The sequence below is a fragment of the Onychostruthus taczanowskii genome, unplaced genomic scaffold (assembly GCF_017590055.1).
Source record: "Onychostruthus taczanowskii isolate IOZ18803 unplaced genomic scaffold, ASM1759005v1 scaffold32, whole genome shotgun sequence".
In the NCBI taxonomy this organism is placed as follows: Eukaryota; Metazoa; Chordata; class Aves; order Passeriformes; family Passeridae; genus Onychostruthus; species Onychostruthus taczanowskii.
Genome location: NW_024500572.1, coordinates 7891575 through 7918672, shown reverse-complemented (window position 1 = coordinate 7918672; position 27098 = coordinate 7891575). Strand labels below are relative to the sequence as shown.

General features: G+C 40.1%; 1 protein-coding gene across 1 annotated transcript in view; it reads right to left on the bottom strand.

Annotated features, from left to right (window-relative positions):
* Positions 1-27098, bottom strand: part of PPIL2 (peptidylprolyl isomerase like 2) — a 68108-nt gene that overhangs the window by 12628 nt on the left and 28382 nt on the right. Inside the window, exons 11-16 of the mRNA XM_041410279.1 lie at positions 25656-25731; positions 24386-24492; positions 12751-12840; positions 11351-11384; positions 3329-3446; positions 773-829 (exon numbers count right to left, since the gene is read on the bottom strand). Coding sequence (XP_041266213.1) covers positions 773-829; positions 3329-3446; positions 11351-11384; positions 12751-12840; positions 24386-24492; positions 25656-25731 — 482 coding nt within the window. The remainder of the gene's footprint in view (positions 1-772; positions 830-3328; positions 3447-11350; positions 11385-12750; positions 12841-24385; positions 24493-25655; positions 25732-27098) is intronic.

Sequence of the window (27098 nt, the reverse complement as noted above, 5' to 3'; positions counted from 1 at the left end):
GCTAGCAACATTCCCACTCCTGCCATGCATGAGGGACGTCTGAGAACAGCTCTGCTGGACTTGGTAAATACCAAGTACCTGCAGCAGAGGAAGGAAAGAGCAAACCACAACAAAGATTCTGTATCTTCTTCAATAAATACCTTAATCTTTATCATGTGAAAACTTCACTGGAAAAGATTTTCAGAAGATACTTCTTTATAAGGAATGAAGTTCTCTCACTGTCTGGGCATTGGTAGTATCTTTATATATGTGTGCATAAATATACAGATTTTATACCAGTGATAATTGTCAGGAATAAAAGAAAATAAGAATAAAATAAAAAAGAATAAGAAGGGCCAAAAGACCTCATCTATGCAGAAGCTCTATGCCATGATGAAGAACAGTCCTGTCATGACTAATTTTTCAGTTGATGGCTCATAAGAGGATGAAAGCAGAATTGAAGAGCTAATCTCTTGTGTCCTAGCAATTAACATGCACAAATATTAACATGGTTCATTACATGACTATGATTACTTTGCTCATGACTCCTGGAGGGCCACCCACAGAAGGGAAGTGAGGCAACTTCCACTGATGAAAGGAGGAAAAAAAGGCAGAGTCTGCTGACTGGCATTGGTGCAATGTTGCCCACCTACCCATGACCAGGAGAACTGGATTGTGAGCTGGGATTTTGCTCCAGTTCAACTATAAGATTACACTAGATTCTTCTCTTTAGGCTCCAGACACACCAGGGAGAATGTCTGCTATGCTGCTGCCCAAAATATCCTTCACTTACCTTCCAAAAACTGTGTGCTTCCTGTCCAGATATGCACAAGAGCGGAATGTGATGAAGCTAGAAGGAATAAAGATATAACAGTTACCACATTGTCCCAGTGACCCTCAACAACAGCCAGTAATGCTTAAAAACACAAAGTGTCTGCAAAAGCTTTTGGAGAGAAGCCAAGCCCCTCTCCCTCTCTGGCTCCTCTCTGGAAGACCTGTGGAACAAACATCCTTTAACTCCTCAGTATTGTTGGTTCCACCTGTATTTCTAGAGTTTTGGCTTCTCACTTTTCATCACACTAACATTTTTAAACAGTACTCCAACAGTAGGGCCTTGCAGCATGTCCAAAATTTATCTGAGCATCTGCCTCCTTGGCCATGCAGGCCGTGGGAAGCTCATGCAGGGCAGGCAGACGTGAGTCCTGCTAGGGAAGAACATTTCTGGTGCATGGTGGGCAGCTTGTATCCAGCAAATAAAGTTACATGACACAACAGTCTCTGCCAGTGTAAACTTCTATTTTCTGGATATTTACTTTTTGCATTTCTCTTCCCTTAAACTGGCCTGTTGGTGATCCATTTCTCCTCTGGACAGAGCACACTTGTGCTCCAGATACAAACATCCCAGAAGAATACTTTGAAGTGTCAAAAGTAATTAATTGGACTTTTAATTCTGGGGGCTGTACTTTTAAACTTAAACATGGGAACTAAAACAATAATCCAAAGCAACCTTTACTACTAAAGCTTTACTCCAAAGATTGATACTTCTTTGGAAGCCCTGGACTACAAATGTATGAGACAAAGGTTTCCACAGTGTGGTCTGCAGACCACGATGGCCTGTCTTGGCTGGACATGCAGTGCTGGCTCTCCTCCCTGTCTCCATCTGTTACACTACATAGGAGACTGCTAAAAATATATAAGCATTCCAAAAGCACTTTTCCATATAAGCAACTGCCTCAGGAAGTTATATGATTGGAAAGGAGCAGCTATAATGTTCCAGACAGTCTATTAAGATGTAGCTTGCCCTAGGAAAGCACTGGGATGCTGGGCAGAATGCAAACTCCTACATGGGATACCACTTCATTCCTGGATATCCAATACTTAAAATCATCACATGGTCAGTTATGTAGCATTGTAATTAAAAAACTCTGAAAAATGTACAGGGAAAGCTTCTCACCTGTCACTACAGTCAAAATAAATTAAAGACAACAGAACTAACATAATGCAGGATGGTCCCAGAGAAGTCCTGAGCATTATTCAAGCATCACCTTGCAGGGGAGACCCAGCTCCCTCTGCCCTGTAGGGCCTGTCACCTATGGGGAGAGCTATTCACAGAGTTCCCAAAGCTAGAGGAGATGGATCTAAGTGCTGCCTAGGAACCTTTATAAATATGGGCAGCTGGACTCTCTTAAGGACTTACATATAAAGGAACCTCATATTTCATTTGCAAATTTTAGGAGCACATACAATCACATTTGCAGCAGCAGATGATGTGACTCAAAATGGCACATCACTTACGGTCTCTGTAATTTCTGTTATTAGAATCCCTTTAAAAAAAGAAAGAAAAAAGAGGGAAGCAGCCTCTACTCTCCCCTAATTTAGCACGTGAGAGCTGGCAGTAACATTCAAATCCAAAATAAGTTGTACAGCAACTTGATCCAGCAAACTGCCCCACACGTGCTTCGGCTTAAGAATGCAAGTAAGCCTAAGAATGTGAGGCCCTGAGAGAAGCCCTTGTGTTTAATTAAAGCAAACCACACTGCTGCAGAGTTTACAAGCCATCCTAACACTCAGTATCACGAACACCAAGACCTGCTCCCTCCCTCCCTCCTCAGTGCCAAGTCAGTCCTATACATACACACACTCTCTTTCCTGGGGCTCCCAATAAAAGGACAATTTTTTATACTGAAGTACTTACAGAGCAACCAATAAATAGTTGGCTCAAAGTGACACAGAACATTTTTAAAGGACTGCAGGCAAACACCCATATTAATGTTACACGTGAACAAGGCCATTACAACTTCAGTATCTTTAAGTTTTCCCTCATTTTAGTCTATATTCTACTTTTGTACATTGGAAACCAAGTCATTCTCAAACCCAGATTGTATACTTTGCCATGTCTGGATCTACACATTTCAACAGAGCATTTATTTAAAATCAGGTGACTAAAAAGAAGTTATGTTCCCACAGAGTTTGTTTCATCTAATTCCTTCAAAAAGCTCAATATGGAGCTAAATTTAAACAGAATGAAGAGGTGTGATGAATGATGATAATCATAGGGGTAATACTGGGGAGAGACACTGACAAAAACAAACAAAAACTTCAAATTATTACAACAAAAAGACAAGTTATTGCTGATATAATGAACCCACTCTTCTTGAGATGCTTCACTTTGCTCTTAGATTGGCTAATATCTAGCCGTGATTGCAATATTCACCACTCAATAGAATATTTCCCTTTACTGAACTTTACATTTAGAGTAGCTCATAAAATGTCATTTTTCTTGTTAACAGAGTGAGACACAATGTCCAAAGGCAACCAATAAAGCACAAAAAACCAAATGACTACTTACAACTGTGATTTGTTTGTGTTGGGTCCTGAATTTGCCATACTAAGAACACCACGTCCCGTGTGGGACAAATTGGGCTTGAATTCATCTTTGAAAGGTTTTCCCCAGTAAGATTCTCCTCCTTAAAAAAAAAAAAAAAATAGAAGAATAATGTTTGTTTTCATTAGTCTCCCACTGTGTGTTGCAACAGGCACTGACATTAAATTCAAGGTTTCCAGCACTTGCAGTCACTATGTGTTAATACATTGTTACCTCACCCCTATCTCTAGGCCAGTATTTGAGCACGACCTTGAAATCTGGTGTTTGCAACTGGCAACACATTTCTGTGCCCTCACACTATCAGCTGCAACAGACCACACTTTATCAACAGCTTTATGTATCCTGTGCTGAGGAACAGTCAAGGATTTAATCTTTTCCTCCTGGTCCACCATAAATTTTCTCCTTTGAGACATTAAATCTTTAAAACTGGCTTCATGACAAAACACAGAGCAAAGAGTTACCAGTTTAATTACACTCTGGATATAGCATTGCTTCTGGAAATAAAATATCAGGGTGATGAAACACATTCATAGAATTAGCTAAGAATAGGAGCTATAAGTTCAAATGCTTAATCCCAGACTAAACAATGAAGAATTACGATATACAGTGCTCCATCCAAATTAAAAGGCAAAAATTAGATATTTGGACTAGATACCTGGACGATGTGAATACTTATATGCAGTGAAGGTAAAAGAATGATAAAATTGCACAAATCCCAGCCCCGGCTCTCCAAAACTGATTTCTTTTCTGTGACTGTGGACAGAGAGAGGGTCCATGAGCGGTCTCCTCCTGGCTGTCATTTTTACATTATTTATGACAGATCTGACATTTTCATTTGCACTTTCCTCCAGGATCATTCTTAATAAGAAAAATGAAGGCTGAGATGAGTCATAGCTTTACAGTCAAATCCATAATCTTGTTTGACAAACCATGAAAAAATATTTCACCTTAGGACAGTATTAAAAATAAAACAAACAAAACTATCCAAACAGGCAGCAGGGCTGGTGCATCTGCAGAACTGGCTCAAGAGCTCTCCAGAGTAAGTGTAACACTGGAGAAGCAGCAGGGCACAGAGTGGTCTGTAGTGCTCCACAGCCATGTTCACACATAGCACAGAAAACAATTTGATGATATAGCTGCACACAGAAGCAATAAATAAAAACAAGGAATGACTCAGGCTCCTACTGAAAATCTTACCCAAAAAAATCACAAGAGTGCATTAAATGAGGAAAGAGTTTCAGATGATACCATGAAAACAAAGCATCACATATGGACAGCTGCAAGTGGAACTAAGTGAGAAATTCTGGAAGAAGCTGACCCACTTAAAAACCCAATTAATCATATTCAAAAGACCTATTAATAGAGTTGAGTGTTGCCTGCTCTGCAGTTTGACAAGAGGCGGCAAAAGGGGACAAAGGGATTTTCTGTAATCAGGAGTACAGCAGTGGTTACTTCAGCAATCTCTGGCTATTGAATATTTCAAGATCAGCTAAATTACGTCAGCTTGATCCCATGTGCCAATCTTTTCCAGAGGTGGGTGACAGGGATATGGTACAGTTGCAGGCAGCTCTAGAGGAGTTTGTGCTGTCTGAAGTTTTCAGAGGACACAGAACATGATCACAGTCTGTTGAGATGGGACACAGCAGCAAGTGGCCAAACCTGTGAGCCTGCTACACCCTTCATGTGCTTCCAGCTGATGCTGGAATTACAGCCCAGCTGCTGAAAGACAGTGGAATCAAGCCTGAAGCCTTCACTGGTCAAAAGAATAATTCAAAAGGAAAGAGAAAAATTGTGAATGACAGAGAGACTCTCTCTTTCTGGCACTGCAAACAACCAGACCCAAGAGCTTGCAGACAGGAGCAATGAGCCATGATCTTTAGGTTTTGGAATATTTATTTTTGTATGATTTCATTTTGGATCACACTCTGCAGGTCAGAATTAATCTCATATGTATGAAAGCTAAGTTTGATTCATTCAGCTTCTCTGGAAATAAGCACTAATATTTTAGCAGATAGTTACAGCCCTGCTCTATCTGCCATCCAGCTGCTTCCAAGGCTAATTCTGTCTGCCTGGGAGCTGCAGCAGGAGCAGGGAATGGCCTGGGCAGCATTTGCCTAAAAGGCCAGACTTCCTGTGAAGGACATCACAGAAGTGTCTGTGGAGACCTGGCAGCACAGACTGGCAAAGGGCAGCTGAGACACTGCAAAGGCACTCAGCAGAGCAGGCACCGCTTGGGGGGTTTTGTTGTTGTTTTGGTTTATTAAAATAATTTAAAGGGAATACTTTTTTATTTTTCAAGGAAAACCCCAAAGTATTCTCCTTAAATTAAAAATAGCCTGAATGTGCTTTTCATCAAACTCCAGCTAACCTCTGGAGTTGTTCCAGGCTTCAAGTATATGCTTGAAGCAGGCCTAGACAGAACAAGTCAGAAGATTGCAAATCACATCTATACATTTTTTTAATTACTGAAACCCAGCATGACTTTCTCTGTGAAGATTAAATACAGACCCCTCATCAGTCCAGGGCCATGGCAGCACTTTGCCTAATGCTCAGCTGAACAGGAATTTTACATTCTTACCTTTTACTCTCCACATCAGAGCTCAATGCAAACTTGGGGAAAACCACTCAGGTTCCAAACCTGCTAATAATTATGAGGTGTTTGTAAGTTTCTAGCAGATTTTACTGTGTTTATGCTCAACACAGTTGGAAGGTGTGGTTGTACATTTTCTGAAAGCAGAATGGATGCAGACAGAGGAGATGGGAGCATGGCAGTGTCTGGCTCCAGCCTTTTTATGTTACACTCCCTGTATGTGCCAAGAAGAGAGGAGACTCCCCCTGACACTGCCCAAATCTTCCTCAGGGTGCACACAGATCTCTGCTGGCTATATTTGGAGTCAGGATGATGCAAACCCCTCACCCCAGAGCTGATGTACCAGCCCACAAGCAAAGCCCACGGAAAACAAGAATTGACTCCGGGTGTTGCATTCGCAGCTGGCAGCACTGCTGTCACTTCACCTCCCTCTCAGCTTATCTTCTGTCCAAGTGGAGCTGTGTGCCTCCTGGACTTGTAAATGTTTCTGAGATCTTATTACAAAAGTGCTGGAAAAGAATTCTGTGAGCTTCTGTGCTAAAAATCAGCTCACATAGCAGCAGCCATGGTCCCAGCATGTACTGCCACTGGCTGCATTAGTGTTGGGAATAATTACAGCCTGCACATGGGAATCTCCTGCTTGCACAAAGCTGGGAATGTACTTGGGATCAGCCACAGAACTACAGTGCCATTCAGCAGTATTTAACCTGTACAGTGTCAATGCCTTGAGGAGCCAGAAAGAGTTTTTGTAGAATTCTGTAAAATAAAAATCACATGCCTACTCAGCTACACATGATTCAAAGCTGCAGAAAGCTGGGAGACAATTCCACGCATTCTTCTTTTTAAAAAAACTCTCTTAAATTAAAGATGTGTTTAACTCCTTCTCACACAGAGATGAAATGAAACAGACCACACAGCTCTTAGAAAAGAATATTAATAATTTCCATGGCTATACAGAGTGGCAAGATATATTTAGCTTGTACTGAAGCATGGTTAGTTATTCAGTCTTGTATCTGCATCCTGTGCTGATAGTAAACAGGTGAACAGATCTAAACTGACATCTGAAGCAGTCACACATCAGCAACTACACAGCAAAAAAGCCACATTTTCAGATTGTCTTTTGAACTAAACCAGATTACTCTTTGGTAGTCTTTGCTCCCACTAAAAGCATGCAAGAAGTTTTTTTGAGGTGCAGTCACAGAATTTATGCAACTTTCTTGCAAAGAGCTGAGAGATGCATCTAAAGCTTCAGAAATGTAGCATTCCAAAAGCCCAGGTGTGGGCTGGGAATCATCATTCATGACAGTTATGATTTTAAATAAATCCTTCCTTTTTCTGGCTTAAAAATTGCTAAGCAGTGGTAAGGAAGTAGGAGGGTTCTGATTCACAAAAATGATGGCTTACTTTCTGTAATTTTCTTCTTGTCATTTGGAACAACGAAGCACATAATAACATCTGACACTTCTGTAGAGCTTTCCAAGTGAGATTCTGGAATCATTTTGCAAATATGAAAGCCTTAGCTCAGGCAGTAAGTGCTTCTCTCCTCTCAGATAAGAGGACATGGTACTCAACCCCACAAACCCGAGAGTGGATGTGCAGAGGGACTGCAGATTAAAAGGAGTATATTCTAGATAAAAAGGTCTTGCTCCTGCTTTTGCTGCACTTCAATCATGCAAGAAAAGGGGCTCTAAAACTGGAACAGTTTAGGAACTTGCAATCTTAGGAAATCACACTGCATTGATCAAGTTTGTCCAGAGTCCTTTGCTATTGACATTTCAGAGGAGCTCTTCTTGCTGCCAAACAAAATGCAATTCCCATCTACCAGTAGTATTTCATCCTGGACTTTTACAGCTGTAATGTGCCTCCTTTGTGCCCTCCTGGATTCATAAATCACAGGCTGATTCATGAGACCTTCCAACAGGTTGTAAGAAAGAGTAGCTGAAAAAAGCCTGTGCTGCTTTGAAAATGTGATGCTTTGCATATATTTTCCCTTTTTCATACAAAAGGGGTAGGATATTAAACCTATTTTTTCTACATGCAAATTTTCTTCTATTATTTGGAACACTGAAAATACAGAGCAGCTGCTCCACTTGCACGACCGTGAGTTAGAATTACTCACAGTGCTCAACCCCTTACTTGTTATGAACAGCAGGAAAAGAGATACATCACAAATCTAAAATTCATTTTCAAATAATTAATCATTACAAAGAATGACCATGACTCAGCTTATTGCTCTGAATACTGCCTCTACGGGTGGTTATTTTGTTAGAGAAGAAATAAGCTGCTGCACCACAATAAAATTTCTCCCAGTAGTCTTATGAAACATAAAGGTGAAGGCTCTAGGAAAATGAGTCTAGTCCTCCAAATCAGTGCCATCCTTGCAGGACTGAGCATCTGACTGCTCTGGCAGCACAGGTCTGACAGCTATGCTAAGGTAAAACTGTTCCCCACTCTTTTCTCAAAGAGACTCAAAAAGGACATGCTGGGGAGATGAATAACAAACAACAAAATAAGGTTCAGGGCTGCTTCCAGAAGGAACAGCTCATCTGGAGCAGCCTTGGGAGAGGATGGACAGTGACAACCAGCTTGGCATTTACCTCTGTGAACTGTTCCAAAACACAAGCACACTTAATCCAGGTGAGCTAAAGCACAGTTACAGTATGGGTATGTATGACAAGTAACCTTCTGTCATGTTGTACTAATTGCGCCCAAATCCACCCAGAAGATGAATAGTCCTGGGTTTACTTAGCAATGGAGTGGGTGATCATCTCAGCATCTGGGGGCTGCAGCCATAAACCTGACACATGGGATGAATGTCAGATGACAGAAACCAAATGGTAGGAAGATATTTGAACAAGTCTGTTCTAGCTCCTGAACTAATGAACAGAAATAATTAAATAAGTAGAGGAATAATATATAGAGGCTTAATGCATCTTCCATGTATCAGTTTAGAAAAGGGTTTGGTTTTTTTTCAAAAAAACAAATAAAAAGGCCAAATCTCTTAGCTAGAAATCATCAGTTTAAGCAGAAGGTTCTGTGCGAATGAGGAAACAAAGCATGTTCTTTTTTTCTGAAGTCTTCCTACAAAAGGCTCTAATAGAAACAGTTTATAATATTGACATTTAAAGGGTAACCTCCAAATAGTCCTCCCTACTGCCAATTGAAATATCTGGGAAGAAAGCCCTGTTCTGTTCTCATATGCTTCTCTGATATTACAGAAGTCAAATTATTTACTTCTAAAGCCCATTTAATCTTACAGACTTTTTTTAGCTTTCAAAGGTGCATCTTTTTTTAACCCTTCTAAGAAGCAGTGAGTTAAAAAAATACTGAAATCCCTTCCAGCAGGGAAGACATAAAAAAGGGAATTTATCCTGCAAATAACAAACAGGCCACAGGCAAAAAATGGTACAAAGTACTGAATCCCAGTGCTTTACTCCAAAGCTTTCCTAAAGTGAATGCCTGCGATCACATTAATAATGCACAAACGAATGGACCAACATTTTTTACAGCATGAGAGCCCAGGAGAGCATCAGTCCATCTGCCCTGCTAGAGCAGTGCTGCTGAGCTGAACCCTCCTCTGGCTGCCCTGCTGCCAAGGGAGCATCAAGCCTCAGGTCTGGCCACCTTCTTACAGCTCGAGACACGCAAGTGGAATTTCTGCCTCACAGTCAAGTGCCCTGCATCTATGCAGTAGTCAGGAACAAATCCTGACAGACTACTTGCACTCTGTGAACTGTCTAAGCAGCTTCACTGAAGTATTAAACACAAAGGCATGACAGTTCATGAGCAATCTACAGCCCACCAGGCTCCCCATTTAGATTTTCTTGTGATATTATCATATTCAATAAGCAATTAGGTAAAGACATATCAAATTCAACTGGCTTAAAAATATAAAAGCCATTCAGGTGCAAAGAAGACATTTGCACCGTTTGGACTCTGCAGTAATTGGAGCTGGTCTCTAAAAATCTGCAAGACTCATGTCTATTTGAGTGCACACTGCTCATTTCATTAGAACTTTAATAGTCCTGACAGATGTTTGCGAGACATCTCGCCTGCGATATACTCATCTTTAATTAAGAATGACAAGAAGGAAAACAAGATGGAAAATTCTGGAGGTCATCAGACTCCTTTTTTTAAGAGAAAGAATATATGTAGGAGGATTTTCATCCTATGTGCTCATTAGCATTTCACTTCCTACTGGCAAAGCCAGTAGAGCTGAGCCTTGCCCTTCAGAGCAGCAGTGATGCCAGCCAGTCCTCTGCCTCTGCTAACTCTGCTGTCTTACAGCACTTCTGCATTTGCACAAACAGAAGCAGGAATGACACCAGCAAGTTAATTTTCATTCCACAGCAGGATCTGAACTCCACCCTGCAAGGCTGAGAGGTGTCTGAGTCAACCTATTAAATCTCTCCCGTCTCCTAACACCTCTTTAATTTCTCATTTCAAAAGATGTTCCTAATTATGTCTTTTGGGATTTGAACCAAAACTTTCCATATAAAAAAATCAAATCACATTTGACAGTCCAAGCATAGATGGTAACAATTCTTGTTAATGGGTTTTTGCCATCAAAACACTGAACCTTTAACTGGTCTCAAATCCTGCAACTGTTGATTATCACATACACTACAAAAAAAGTTGTTGGGCAACTCACATTAAGATAATTAACAAAGTAAATAGAGCTAAAGTATTTAAGCAGGCAAGGAGCTGGGGATGCTGGTGACAGCCACAAGTGGGCAGATAGAAGGTGCACAAGGAAAATGAGCAAATTTACAGAAGTGAGCAGAGGTATTACATGACCTATCTCCTGTGATGGGCAATGCTGTGACACCTTCAGCTGCTCTGCCTCCTGACCATTCCTGCTATGACTGTTCCCAGATCTCCAGCCAAGGGAGAAAGAAGAGGCAGAAGAATTTTGCAGCAGTGATCCCCAAAAGTTAGAAAAAGAGCAGCTTGGGCATTACAAGGCAACTAGCTGGGAGAACAGATGGTGTCTGGCCAATCACCAATTCCAAGGCAGGTCTCAAGTATTTCATTAACACTGAATTTGAAAGCAACTTTGCATGAATGTGTTTCTTTCTTTATTCTTTGCCCTGGAAGACCAGCTGTAAAATCATTATAATTTTAATTTTTTTATTTTCTGAAGGAAAAGGAAGCAAAAACCACAAGAATTCTGCATGGAAGAGTGCCCAAGCTTTAGACTGAGAATATAGCGGATGAAATTTTGAACATAGTCAACATGGCCATAAAAATATATCAAGGAAACCTCTGTTTTAAAGTAAACACAATGTCCCACTTATCATCATTTAGAGAATTTTAATTTTAAATTGTCTGGAAGCAAATGTAACAACACAGCCCATGAAGTGAAAACAACTTACTTAATTCAAACTCAATCTTACCTGTTCCTGTTCCAGTCGGATCTCCTCCCTGGATCTGCAGAATTAAAATTAAATCAGTGTTACATATGCATCTGTGTGAAAGACATTAAATACAAACCATAAAAAGCCAATTGTGCTCAATTTTCTGCCTTCTATATTGTGTCATGTTGACAAGTCAGCAACAAGGAAACCATTACTTCTTATTTGGAGCATATCATCAGCTGGCTGTCATCCCTGACATTGCTTATCCATAAGCAGAATGGCAGTTTCATAAAAATAATAGGTCTTATATGGGTAAATAGGGAAAATAACTAATCTCAAATGGGTTAACCAGATCATCCTTTTTATTATGTGCTGAATCAGAACCTGCTTTTTAACTGATGATGCACTGCTTTTGGAACTAAAAAGGCTTTACATTTTGCTACCAACCCTCCACATGATGGGAAGGCAAGAAAAGGGGGAATATGGAATATTTTTTGTATCTGAATCTGTATCCCACTCACTACCTCCAGTAGGAAAAATTCTCATGTGAAACTAATCTTTGAGTAACAAAACTGTGTACATGCAGGATGTACAGAAATAATATTCCATTCTTTAATGCCAGTGGAGGGAGCGTGACACAATCGGTTTCAAAGTAATAGCACAGAAGCACAATTTTAGTTGTGAGCTTAACTATGAACTGAGATACACAGTGCTGTCAAAAGAAAAAAAGCTTTTTGTAGGATGACAGGACAGAATGTAACATCCAGTGATGTTCCTTGTGAGATGTGCTCTGCCTTCAGGATCAGGTTGTTCATTCTTCTGAAAGGAAGTTAGAGGGCAGCTACAATATCCTAAGCTGCCTGGACTGTAACTCTGTAAATAAAGATCTTTGACTACCAAAGACACAGTTCAGGAACACAAAGTGCTCTTTAACTCCTTTACAAGAAAGCCTGGGCACCCAGCGTTGGAGCACATTAGGAAAGGATAACCTGATAATATCCAAGTACCAAAACCTGAAACAGAAATTCAGATGCTTGCTGAAGTTTCATCTGAATGGGATTTCAACAGGCCACAGTATTACTTATCCAAATTAGCATTTCCCTCTCTCTCTTTCTGTTCATTAACCACCCACCCACATCTTGGGGAAGATAACAAGAGCCAAGGCAATGACTCTTCAAGGCTTTGTCTGGAATGGCAGCAAATGCAGTGCTGAATGCAGTGATGTTCTGAGTGACAACGTTAGTCAGAGACAATTGTTAGTAACACCTGTAAGTACACATGGCACGGGTTAGGACAACCCTCATTCTCATGGCATATTTAATATACTTCTGTTGCAGTTGTCATGCATGGAACCACCTAAACCTGAGATAAGTTAAATATATGGGATATTTTGAGTATACCACATATTGTGCATTACACAGGAGTTTTTTAATACTCACCACAAAATTCCGAATTGATCGGTGAAAAATTGTTCCATCGTAATAGTTCTTCTTGCACAATTTGATAAAGTTTTCACATGTTCGTGGTGTCTGAAACACAACAGGAAGTTTTAATTAAGCAGAACCTTCAAACAATCATTACAGTGGTTACAAGAATCACTTTTCACTTGTGCCTTACAAAGAAACAAACGTGCAGGACTCGAAGAGGACGGAGGCTTTGTCTACAGGAAAAACCCTGTAATATACCTTCTTTTAAGGTACACTGGAGAGATACACACTGTGTTAAATAAATTAAACCCAGACCTTCCAATTAGCAGAAAGAAGTGTTGAACATTAGCTCAGGTAACAGGAGTTCCCAGTTGACATCTTGATGGTGAACACAGGTAAGCTCAGAGACTTGCAAGTAACTGAGTTCTGCAGTGCATCACAGTCCTGTTCCAAAGGGGTTTCTAGCACTGATAAATGTTAATTTACCAGAATAAGAAAGAACCTTGACTTCTCTGCTCCACTATTTTAAAGTGAGCACATTGAAGATAATTGGGAGAGAAGCATTTGGTCCTCTTCACCACTTGGAAGTAACAACGGGGCTGACCCAAGCCACAGGAACACAGGAAAAATAAAAAAAAACCCAAATTGTTTTCAAAACTCTAAATAAAACAAAAAGATCCTAAATACATTGCCAACTTCTAATTCACTTTTACAGTGCAAATTAAAGTTATTTAGTGAATTTATGAGCCATGATATTCAAACAGTACCTTCTGAAAAACTTTGCTTTCCACCTAATCATCCTTCCACTGTAATTATATGGATTCTCTTCTCTGCAATACTAAAATACCTTCAGACTTACAAACACAAGTACAGAAACAGCCAGTTTTCTATACTTGGACTTGTTTTCCAACCCCACTGTGGATTATGTGCATAAATCTATTTCAGTTTTACAAAAGAATACATCTAACTGAGTTCCTACAGGTCTTAAAAATATCCTTATTGCTGGATGTGCTGGCAAGTAAAGGCCCAGCGTGAGCTGCAGGGGCTGGAAGTGAGCACACACAAGACCTGTCTTTGTGAAAGGCACCAATTCACTTTGCACTGCTGTGACATCACTCTTGGTCTGGGAGCTGCTGAGAGACAAGAGACTGAGCCATGCAACCTGAAGTGACTTAAAAGCAAAAAAAAACCAACCAAACAAACCACCAAGGCCAGCCTGATTATAATAATTTAAGGATGAAATAATCTCTATCTCTTGAAAAGCCAGTCCATAGAAGTATTCATCCAGAACCCTACAGAACTTCAGTTTTCTCTATTTTCTCATCTGAAACAAAATAATTCTCACCCCTCTACATTTACACTGAAATGTCTCTTAATTTTCCAAACAAACCTGTCATTATCAATTCTCTATATTGATTCCTTCTTAATTACTGTACTCAGATGACAGTTGTCAGCTGGGCCACAAGTGAAAAAAATTAGCAAATCTAATCTTACACCAGCCACTATTTCAGATTTCCTACAGAATTCATTCCTGAGTTAAATGGTAATGGTACCATAATGGCTTTATGGTAGAATGTCACCAAGACATGTTCTTTGGTGGCATCCTGAGGGCAACTCATATAACTATATTCCATAAAATTATATCAAGCAACAGGAGATTCTCCTGTTCAATGTTTATAGTAAAAGTGGGGTTTTTTTCCTCTGAGTTCAACATATATGCTTTAAAATAATTTTTGTACTTAATCTTTCTAGTAGAACTCAATGCCTGAGGAATCACTTGTGAAGCACATGCTTTCTTTATAAGACAATATCATAACAGCATTGATCCTAGTGTTTTACTATTAGTTATTACTTGTGGAAAATGTCAGTAAGGATAAAAATAAGTTTAAAAATTTCTTTATGCATCAGAAATGGAATCAGCAGCTTTTAGCCCAAGGCACTTTATGTCATGAGAGCCAAGCACTCTTTGGAGAGAGAGAGACATAGTTAATAAGTTCTCGAGGGGGAATACAGCAACCTGTAATTAATTTTTCACAAAAAATGAAACCAGGCAAAAGACTGAGTCCCCTAGGAATGGACACCAAATAATCTTAAATTTGCACAAAGTTGATAACCCAAAAAAGATTTCCTATTTATTTTCAAAACACAATTTGTAAAATATACATCAAAAAAACTGGCTCTAGTAATGTATTTTTTATGCAGGACCTGTGCTGACCCTTCTCTCTAAATGGATTTCTAGCTATTATACCCTTTCCCAGAAATAAGCTTTTTAAATGGAACTTCAGAAATATTTAGTATACATGCAATAGTAATTTCACTGCAAGGTTTTCTTTAAATAATTGCCACCAATTTGGTTCCCATGGTCACCTCATGCATCACAGAGATACATTTGGCAGGTAAACAGTTCCTTAGCAACATTACCACTACCTTTTATAGTGCTTTTTAGTAGACACAAATAAGGTTTGGATTCAATCAGTAATAAACCCCAGTTTCAGTCATGCAGTAGATCTAGAATATCTGGCTCAGATTATCTGATTTATTCAAAGCAGTTAACGTTCTTGCCAAATCTCACACTGCCAAGCACATTTCAGGGATTTTTTAAAGCAGCATCCTGTCCAAAGCAGGAGAAAAAGGCTTGAAGTTTATGGGGAAGGTGCAGATCCTCTGTAATGAAGTTGTGTTCTGCACTGACCATACAAACAAGGCCAGTCTTTGAAGTCTTTGTTCCAGCTACAAAGACTGATGACATATAAATACACATAAACAAACCTGACTTTGTTATTTGATGTAAGATCTTGTGGTAGATGTCAGACTCCCACTCTCTGAATGCAAAGCTGTCTCCTTCTTCAGAAACTGGCTGCAGAGCACTTGTCTCACAGCATTTCTGAAGGAGGAGGGGATGGTCAGGGCACCTGGAAATGCAGGAGGTAATGCCAGTGTCTTGTTCCCTCACCACTGACTGTGTGCTCCAGGCTCTCTTTTTAGTTCTGGCTGGTTTTGTCTTAAACTGGCCTCAACTGCAACAGCTAATTTTTCCCTCTTTATCCCTTTTACACTGAGCAGGAAATTACTTAAATTATTTTATTCTACTAACTATGACTTAGACCTATACATAAGGAAGTCAAGGGAAAAATGCCACCATGTTAACCTGATCTGAAATCCACCGACACTAAACATGGTTTTAAATCTACTGCAATATCTTCTCAGAATGATGCAGGGACAGTCCTAAAAAGGAAAATGAAAAATTGTGGAAGGCTTTTCTGACCAAAGAGTGTGGTAGGAGAGCCCTGAGAAATCCTTCTTTTCTTAGGTCAAGTTGGGACCATGTAAGTGAATGCAGTGTCTCTATGATGTCCTTCAGCTAAAGACACTTCTCTTTCCAAATGACAAATAGTAAGAAAAATTTTATTTATATCAAAAATGAGTCACCTGCTCCAACTGTGCTCCCTATTTATTTTGTAGATGCCAGATAACTGTCTTTCAACTGCTGAAAATTCACACCCAAGACAAGCAGTAACATTTTAATAAATGCTTTGAGACAGGAATCCAGAAGAGTACTTATCCCAGAAGATGCCACAAATGCTTTGCTTGGCTCACAGATATACATATTTAATGGGGCCACAGCCCAATGGTTTTCTAAGTAGGTTTAAGTCTCCATTTAGCTAACACACTTAGTAGTGTGGAAACACCAGCACTCTACCAGTTACTATGCCCAGACAAATTTCAGAGTTAATGAGAGATTGCTACAAAGAATGACCTGCAAAAATAGCAGTGACATGAGACTGTGAAATCATTATACTCAGAGAACACTGATGAAAGGAATATACAATTTAGAAAACCAAAGCAAAACAAAAAAAAAAAAAAAACCCTGACTGCTTACTACAAACTCCTGGGATAAAAGCAGATTTTATTCGAGCCAATTTCAATTTCCATTTTGCCAGCAAGGGTGGCTCCATGCCAGGTAAAATTCATCTCTCCTGCTGCATCCCGAGACCTGAAGGGTGGGACCAACCAAGCCAGGTCCCTATCTGATTTCCCAGTCTGTAGCTGTCCTTTCTCATCAGTCACAATGGTTCATTACATTTGTAAAAGTTACCTTAACTCAGAATCTCTACTGGGCAGCGAAGAGCCAAAGAGAAGGAGATGAAAAACCTGCAGCACTCCTGTTGCCAAGGTGCGGGAGATGGGAAAAGAGGGAAGAGTTCCTGAGTTGTTGCCATGACTGCAAGGAAAAAGGCTTTACTATGTGAAGAGCTAATCATTTCAAAATGCTCCATCCCTTGAGGATGTGCATGAACCTTGAAGGGAAATTTCACACTAAGCATTCAGAAGCTGTCATTCGCACATCTGTATAATTTTCTTGTGCTAATTCCACTTCCCTTTTATTTCTTTTTTTCTCTCTAAATTGGATGAACCGTAGTAGTGGCACCAAACTACAGAGCCTTGCTATATGCTCGTTAACCCTATGTTTCAAAGCAGGAAATAATGAAAAGCTCGTTCCTCTCAAATTAAAATTGCATTCTACACCCTTCATCTTATCACACAAATGCCAGAATTCTGCTACTAAAAGGCATGAAGTAGTGACGGAAATTTCTAAAGCTTCAAATGAAGCTTTCCATTTTCTTAACACAGAACTCCTTTAAAATGCAAGGTGGATTTTGTTTCGCTTTAATCCATTTTTGTACTTTTACACAGAGCATTTTTTATCTTGTAATTGTTCATTCAGCAACTCTTCTTATGCGTGAGCCCATAACAAGGTGATTTGGTAAGGTTTAAACTCAGTTTCCCCCCTACATTTCAATCTGTAGTACTCAGCCTACCCATCACACAGAAGAAAATTCAGCAATAAAAGCTTGGCTTTATTTGGGGCTTAGTCAGAGCTAAATGTAATAGTACAGTTTCAGGAATCACCACCTGGTGATTCAGGTGCAAGTGTCTGTTTCCTCCTCCAAGCCATGGAAAGAAATATGTGAATGTTTCAGTGTCCAGTACTGTTCTGGAAGGCCATTTAAACCACCCCGTTTCACTTTGCACCAATGAACTATGAGCACACTCCCTTTGTTTCACAGGAAGAGGGACAAGAAAATCCAAAACTCCGCAAAGCCCACTGCAAGAGCATGGGAAGAATTTCACTGTGGGAAGCCCATGACATTTCCTGCAGGAGAAACATTTACTGAAGACCTAAACACCACTCCCTGCCAGCTCCACTTTCCTGCTAACAGTTCCCCAGTGTGAAAGCAGGACTGAGCCAGTGACAGGTGATGGTGGCAAACAACAGCTGCCTGTGGTGGTGCAGTTCAAGAAAGTTCATCTGAGGGACACAATTCTCAACTGGTTATATCAAGAGCAAACGTGTTCAGGCAATTTGTGATCTGTGATCAGAAGAGCACAGTTCCAGAGAGTGAGCACTGGGAGACATGAAAGCATTGGGGCACTGTGGGGTAAAACACTCAGCCAGACTCCTACTGATAATAAAAAAAGAATCAGAACAAGCTAACTATGCCTTGGGAAATAGATTGCTGACTTGATAGCAAACATTTGCCTATTTTGCTACCTCAAAGCCTCCAAGTTTGCTTAGAACAAAGAGCAGAATTAATGCATTCTCATTACGCAGAAACTCACTGTAATTTAATCAGCTATTTAACGAAGACTTCAGCAGATAGCTAAATTTCACTTTTAAAAGGCATTTCTTCCACAACACTGACGTTCATGATGTTACTGAAAACTTTTCTGAAGTCTAAGCAAGATGCTCAGCTTAGACAAGATGCCAATAAAAAGATGACACACTTCAGTTTTAGTTCTCACATTCCTGCAAACACAGGGACAATCAATCAGTTTAGCTGAGCACAACTCAAATTAAACAAGGCATCTAATTCACTCATCTAATTTTTCAATGTTAACTACTAGTTCTCCAGAGACAGAGTCAGCCACAGTTGCTACTTTTCCTCCAACTGACACTTAGTGCAGTAGTAGAAAGGAAAACCCACCTCACTGCCCCCTCCAAATAACACAAGGTTAAGGAGCACAGAAAGCACAGTGCAGGGCTGGCTGCTGATGAGGATGGACTGGTAAGCAGGACAGCACAAGTGGGTACAGTTTAAATGAGGATGCAACTTTAATTGCTCAAGCAACCTCCAGCAGCTAAAAACTCAGAGTAACACAGGTCCCACGGCGGCTCCTTGGCATTTCATCAATCTGCAGCTGCCTGCACATAAATTCCACCTTTTCAGAAGATGCAACCTGTAACAATTTCCATGCTAGACAGAGAAGCTCTGGTAGCTGTCAACGTCCCAAGGTCACCCTGCTCTCATCAGAGCAGCCAAGGTACAAACAAGAAACACGTCAGAGAAAGATGAAGAGCAGCAGCTGTGTAACTCCAAAACACCCACCTCATCCTTGGGCTTGGGATCACAAAGTGGCAGACACAGCTGGTATGGGATGGCTGCACCTCATGTCTGCAAATGTCAGAAATCAAGGGGCACGATCCAATAACAATCAATTCCCTTCCCAGAACCAGCTTGCCAGGACAGCTGGGAAGGCAGAAAGGCAAATGTGCAAAATGCCTTTCCACCAATTAGTCAGTGCCAAAGGCTGCCAGGAAAACACACAGACAGCCCAGGGCAGCAGGGACAGGTTCATGGAGAGGTGGCTCAGCACATAAAGCTGTGGGAATAAGGAGGAAGGGGGGACACTCTAAAGGATGATGTTTGTCTTCCCAAGTAAACATTATGGTGATGGAGCTCAGCTTTCCTGGGGATGGCTGAACACCTGCTTGCCCTTGGGAAGTGGTGAATTAATTCCTTATTTTGCTCTGCTTGTGTGTGCAGCTCTTGCTTTACCTGTTAAACTGCCTTTACCTCAGCCCACAAGTTTTCCCCTTTTCTGATCCTCTCCCCCAGCCCGCTGGTCAGGGAGTGAGTGAGTGGCTGTGTGGGGCTTAGCTGCTGATTGGAGTTAAACCAGAACAGGGTGTTATGCCCCCAAAGTTAAAACTATTAAAATGCCAGCTTCCAATCACTCAGAACAACCTAGAAGTGACCTGTTCATCAAAATGGCTGTGCAGAGCTCTCCTACTCTCAGCCCCAAAGAGCAATACATCTGTCTGCTATTGTACCTTGGAGGAAAAAACACACTAAGTAGTAACAACATCCTCTCTAACAAACATTTTTAAAAACAAATCCAGCTCTTCTAGTGGAAAAACACAGCTTTGTTTGTTTTTAGTTTCTGTTGACAAGAACTCTCAAAGTTGAGAGTTGCAGCTCTTCCTATAATGGCCTATTTTGATGAAAAAATATTAAATAAGCCATTGTAACCATGCCAAGACCACTGTATTTCATACCTCCAATCCTATTACCAAATGAACAGATACTGGTAAAACATCAGCCAGTTATTTCTCAGACAGTGCCAATATCATGTTGACAGAAAGTAATAGAATGGAGGTTTAAATCAGAAAGAAAAGGAGAGATTTGGGAAGACTGGAGAACCTCATCATGCCAGGAGGTCAAAGGATTTTTTCAGCAACTCACTTCTTTGCCACTGGAAATGGATAAGAAGTTTATAGGCCTCTGATCTTCAGAACAGTCCCTCACACAAAAGGGAGAGATGATTTCAAAGAACAGGGGCTGCATGACACATTTATAGATCACAGGCATATTTAACAGGTCAGAGGGCCTAAAAAGATTAAAACATCAGTGTTTATGGAGTAACAGCTTCTTGGGAAAGCTATGCCAAGACATCATCATTAAGCAGAGTTTGCCAGGCCCTAAAACCTCAAAAAGCATTTGTGGAGTGTCAGATGGAGCTTTGAAATCCATCTCACATTCTTCTTTGTTTTGCCATCTTGCCCTTAAACCTTAAAGTACTAAACCTGAGACAGACAAGTGAATTCATAAAACCTGCCATGGCAGCTACGGATTAGTACTTGATTACAGCTCCTGGCATGTGCTGAACCACCAGATCATCACCCCAGTGACCACTTGTAGGCAGAGGACTCACCCAGCAGAGAAGGGAGATAGAACATCACACCACGTGTTCATCATTTTGACAGGGTCTTCTGGAGCATTACATTTACATATTTATTTATAGGTATATATATTTATTTAAAAATGGCTGCTCCACCACCTACAAGGTAAAACTCCATCACTATAGTTACTAATGCAGCAGAATACACATGGATAATATGTAGTTGTTCCCAGCAGCAACTTGATTAAAGCAACTAAAAGAACTTGAGGAGACCAGAAAAATCACAGTAAATAAAATACAAGAAATTCAGTGATATTCATTGCCTTTCATCAGTTATTTCTTCAGAATTTATGCGTTTGACATGCATGGGACTAGAACTGAAAGAATAACACTTGTTGGATGTTGTTAAATCTTCTGTACTTGCCAGAATTACTGCTGGCAAGTAGAATTTTTGTAAATTTTTATCCAATTAGTGTATACAACAAATGTTTCTTATGTGCAGCTGAACTCAGCTTCCTGGAAAACATCCCTACAAATGGCCATCTGATTAGTCCCCATCAGGAGGAACATACTGTATCTGAATAGGAGGATTGGGAGAAAAACAAATGACCAAAAAATGCAGTAGGCACACTGCTATGATCCCAAGAGAGAACAATACCTTTGCTCATCTGAAGCAGAAATTCAAAAGGATGGGGGGAAATCCAGCTTATCTTACAAAGTCTTTTTATTGCCTTTTTTCAGGTCAGTGATTGAAACCACACACCATCCTTCTGGAACCTGAGTTAAGTTTTCTGGTGCTCTGAACAAGTGATTTCAAACACTGAAATTATCTGGATTCAAGTCCTATTCCATGCTCTTTCTGAATCTTGTCACAAAGTAACTGATGACTTCAATCACACTGCAACACTGATTTCCTGCCCTGGATCAATACAAAACATTGCTTGATTAGGTTTTTGGTGCTAGGAAGAATTTTATCACTATCAATCTTACTGACTGGCACCTTAAAGTACCAGTATATGAAGAACCCTATATTCATTTTTAAACAAAGGTTTCCACATGTACATACAGACTGAGCTACAAAATACATACTGGCAAATAGTGCTCACAAAAAATGGGAAAGAAAGGAAAGAGTTGTGAAGGGACAGGGAGTGAGCCCCCAAGGAGAGTGTTGAAAGCAACAGATACTGGGCAGATTTCAGAAGCAGTGCAGAGTGCTGACAGCACAACTGCAAGAACATTTTGCTTAAATACAGACAAGAGGCATGAAAATCCAATTGAAGACTCAGTACACATACCATCTAAGGGAGCAAGTATGTCACTTGCTGCTCTCTATTTTAGTGAGAACATTTCACCTCAAAGTATGTATTGAAACCTAAACCATAAGACTATTTTAAAATGTAATTTAAATGTTGCAAGTCTTGCCTTCAGACACAGGTATTTATCTGTCATATTTATACAGCAACCTCATCCTCAAGCTTCCTTAAACATTTCACAATCATATATTTGCACTACTGTGAAATTATGATTACTGCCAGGGTGGCTTCCATAATGATATGCACAGGATATCCCTCAGCAATTAAAAAAACCCTGTGCAGTTTAATTTGAGAGAGCATTATGGTACAATCCTGTTCCCCCTGACTGCATTCAAGGACCTTACCCACACTTTGACAGGAAAACCAAATTCTGTATATAAACCAGCTCCAAATAGCTTCCAGGAATGGTCCAGCCTGCGCACTGGATAAGGCAGAAAAGCTGATAAAAACTTGGCAACTGATTAATTAAGTCTATTGCCACACATATTCACAAGCAGGGTGAACTGGAAGTGTTTAACAATACTTAAGATTTTTTTGATCTTTGCAGTCTCAATAGACTCATTGCAGCTGATTTGTGTATGTGTTTGTGACCTATGTATGTGCTATATGTTTGCAAGATGTTTGCTCTGTCTGCACTGAGCTGACCTCAGTGTGATTCAGGAAAACCAAAGTTAGAAGCACAAACTCCTTATTTAGTAAAGGGAGAAAAACAAGTGCCTCCCAGAAAGAGCTGATTTCACAGACCTAGGATGATGACCTAAGGTGGATGTTGTGAAAACCTCCCTACAGCAGCAAGTTTTTCTTATTTATTCTAAATATATATCTTTTTCCTCTCTGCAGTGCCAAAGGTCTGCTAAATTCACAGAGATTTAATCGAGATGAAGGAACAGATGGCTGGAGGCCAGCGTTGGAGCATGTCTGCTTGTGTAAAACTGCACACACTTCCAGGGTGTACATGAAAAAGCTTTGTGTGTGAAAGGTGGATGAATAGAAATTCATCTGGAAAAAAAAGGAAATATAATGAATATCATACAGGAAGTTTATAATGAGCAATTGAGCCTGGGTCCTCAGGACTGAGTGGCACTGGTCACACATGTGGCCAAAAAGCCCACGCTGATAAGAATAGCTGCAGTCAGCCTGCTTTAGCCAGGAGCCAGTTTGAGAACATATGGCAAAACAAATGATTCAATGCAATCTGCTTGTTCTGCTGCTTCCCCTAAATATTGCTGTACTCACATCCTCTGCTTTTTGCCTTATTACAGTGTTACTATTTCATAGCATGGAAAACACCTGTAGGGATGACAGAGACCTACAGAATCACTAACACGATGCACTGCTGTGGAGATTCTCATGCTGTTTGCTGTGAGCTTCAGATGTTTACACATATCTTGCTTCTTACTCATGTGAGAGAAAGGAAGAGAAGGGAAAGCCAGAAGACTTATGCTGTTTGCTTCTTTTTCTTCCTTGCACAGAAAAATGGATGCATTCTCCCAGTACATCAGGATTTCACACCAGGCACCCCAGCACCACTGCCCTTATGCTTTGTGAGGCTCACTAGAAACAGAAGTTTTACCATTTAAACCCCTATTTACATCCTTCAACTTTTTAAAATACCAACTTTCAGGCCTATAATATCCTGAGACAAAAATCTCAGTAAACCATCAAAGCTTTGAAAACCATTTTCCTTTTATAGAAGTGGCTGTACAAATAAATAAGCAAACACACTACCCAAGCAGAGACATCTGAGACATCACTGTCGCCACAACTCATTCATCTATCAGAAGTCTTGCCATGTTTATTGTTTTAAGAGCCACTGATTTCCCCCCGAATCAGACTGTATAGACTATAAAAACTCCAGTCTGTTGTTCTTTAAAATCAACTTCTCTTAATGGCAAAAGGAAGGTGTTTGAAAACTTGAGCTTTAAGAACTGGGACAACAGGAAGTAAAAACATATTCTAAGGTTTTTATTTAGGTTTGTTCTATAAAGCTTAGGCTTTAGAAACAAATCTAATGATTTCTTAACTAGATGGACTCAGACTGACAGAATGCTCCTGATTTCAGTGAGGTTCTTTTCCTTGTTCTGTCAGTAAGCTGCTGTAGAACCTTGGATTATTCCCTTTTCACTGTGTTCTGCCTTGTCTTTGCTCTCTTCCTTCCTGGTCATTAATCCTGACCCTTTGCAGCTCTAAACATATACCTTGGCATATTGTAGGTAGTCCACTAAAATGATGGGACTACTCACAGAGAACACTTACACATATAGTGTAAATATATATAGTTAATTAATTTATACATATACATATAAACATTTCCACTGCCAGCTCCAGTTCTGCTCGTTATCTACAGAAATTCATCTTATGGGGCACAGTACCATGTCACAGTGCAGCTCCAAGTTTAGGTCTCCTTTATTAGTGTGAAGTCGCACATATCCTTTCTTCTTCACATATTGGTACCTCACAACATCATCTTCAATAGCAGCTGCATCAAAGCAAAAGACAGTAATTAGATCTGCAAGCTTGCACATTGATCCTTAGAAATCATCAGTAAACAATTCACAGAACCTACTGTCTGACCTCTTCTCCTATGGTACTGGGTCTTGAGGGATCCTACTCTGCAATTCCTGTATGATAACCTTGCATTAATCTCTGTGCAAAACACTTTCCATTATAGTAAACCACCAACTCTTTGAGAACCAACCAAATAATGTATATTTTAAATCCCAGAAGCATTCAGTATTACAAACTATAATTTTCAAGCAATGTCTACCAACCACAAACACTACTTTGAACCCAAATTGCTTCTTGTCAGTCCTGGAAGCCAAGCAGGTAGTCATCAGTCAACCACAAAGTGCTGACATACAGAGACCTATCCAGTTCTGAAAACAACTGAAGCTGTTACTGGGGGCATTACTGGTAAGTCAAACCAAAGGATCAATCTATGATGTTTCCATTCCCATTTTGTCAAAATGTCCAGTTAGTCAGATATTTTCTGTACTCAGTCACCTTCAAATCACTGTAACTAACCAAGTAAAGGAACTGAATTTGGTAAACATAGTTCTAGCAATGCCTTCAATATTTGCCTAAGTATTTGCAACCTAAATTTTAGTGCTCAACTTTCTCAACTGGAAATACTAATGACTCAGCTATTTAATCAATATCCAAACTAAATAAATCTTACACATTTGTGTTTATGTTGGAGAATAAAAGGAAAACTTTACTGTATTAAAATGTATTTTTGTGTGAAAAGCAGTAAACTAAAAGTTACTATCACAAAATTTGCTCTTGTTCTAACTAATACTGGGGTAGGCCAAAAAGGTGGGCAAGGTTTTGTATGGCATCTGAGGAGAGATTATATTTCATTCCTAACTTAGAAAAGGGGATATGCCAATTTGTCATCCCTGGCCATAGAAAATGTCTCATTAATTTTGGTTCAAAAGAAGTAACTGTCATTCAAAGCCAAAGCTTGATGCTCCAGTATTTCCAGAACAACCTCACAGGAAAGTAAGGATATATCTGGTCAGGGAATACATTTCCATGGCATCAGCACTGCCCAATTACCAATGCATTCTTTCAGTCCTCATAAATGTATGAGAAATACACTGAGAAATAAATAAATGGTTTGCAGGTAGGTGGTTCTGGTACCTGCTTCGTGGGTAGTTTCAGGCACCATTGCAGTGGAGGTGAAGGAAGCACTTACAGCTCCAGTGGAATAGTGAGCCTGTTTGCAGAGGAAAAAGCAAGAGAAAAAAACATTAGATCTTTGACATTATCTACTAAAGATACTATGTAAGCATTAGAAACAGATAAATGCTATCCTTCTGAAGGCAGACTTTCTGCTCTAGCTCCTACTGAAGGAAACAAATACCCAGTGCAGTGATAATTCTCCATCTGTTGCCCACATTTGCTCTGATGAAACTGTAGTTAAGGCTGCTCATGTGCTGAGCCAAAGGGGCTTAATGCTTCCAGTACAGTTTAATACATCACTGTGCAGAGATTCTATTATCACCATTTATTTGTATGTCCACGGGTACAGACAGGCAAGGAGTACTTCTGCCAAGACATCTGTAGAAGTCCCCAGTGCTGCTGAAAGGGAGGAAAATCCAGAGAATCACAGAGATACTGTAGGGGAGAGCAAACCAGCCCCTGCCACAGCTGGCCCTGCTGTGTGCAGAGGCACCATCCCATGGTTCCCAAGGTCTATTCTGAGCTCTGTAATTCTGCAGAAGGGAAATGTTAACGTCATACGTGGATTTTGTAGTAAATTACAAAGATCTAATAAACCCAGAGACAGGTTTAGCAGTTCCAGGGAAGTGCCTGTAAAGAGTCCAGCCAGGTCATTGCTCATTCCCTAAGGTTTCACTGCATTCTAAGCAAGTTTACAGCTATGCCCACCCACGTCATAAGCTGACAATCCCACTCCTCAACATGTGTAGAGCTCATCCTTATCTCTGCCCTCTTTTTTCTTCTCCTTCTTTTTTTAACACTACAATGTCATAAAAAAGAGGGCATTTGTGATCTACTCCTTGGTCACATACACTCCTAATCTGTCTCTAAGCCCTCTCATTAAAAGCTGTATGCTGCACTGCTTTAGTTTTCATGTAAGGGTAATCAAAGCAAGTAGGAACACACGTCCCAGAATTACTAAAGGACAGAAGAATACTCTCTCTTGCCCATTTGAAACAGCCTTTGATGTAGGAAATCTAGATGCAAATGGATTGTTTCTCTTGACAACCAGGAATATGCACCTGGAAGAACATCTTTTAAAATACTCCACTAAACCCTGCATTCCAGTGGAAAAAGAAAATGGAGGAGCAGCTGTGGATGATTTATGTATTTGTTCACACCAGAAATGATTCACTTGCACTACCCTTAAGGTGTGCTCTCTCTGCCAATAAATGCAGGAAGCAATGATAAACAAACTCAAAGTGAGAGATTATAACCTGGGAAAAAGTTTCTGCCAACACATGCACAACCACATCACAAGGATTCTTCCTTCTCATTGTCATTCAGTTCTCAAATGTTTAGGTTCATTTGCAATGATTTAACAAATAGAAACTCACTGACACATACTAAGCATGTCTAAGG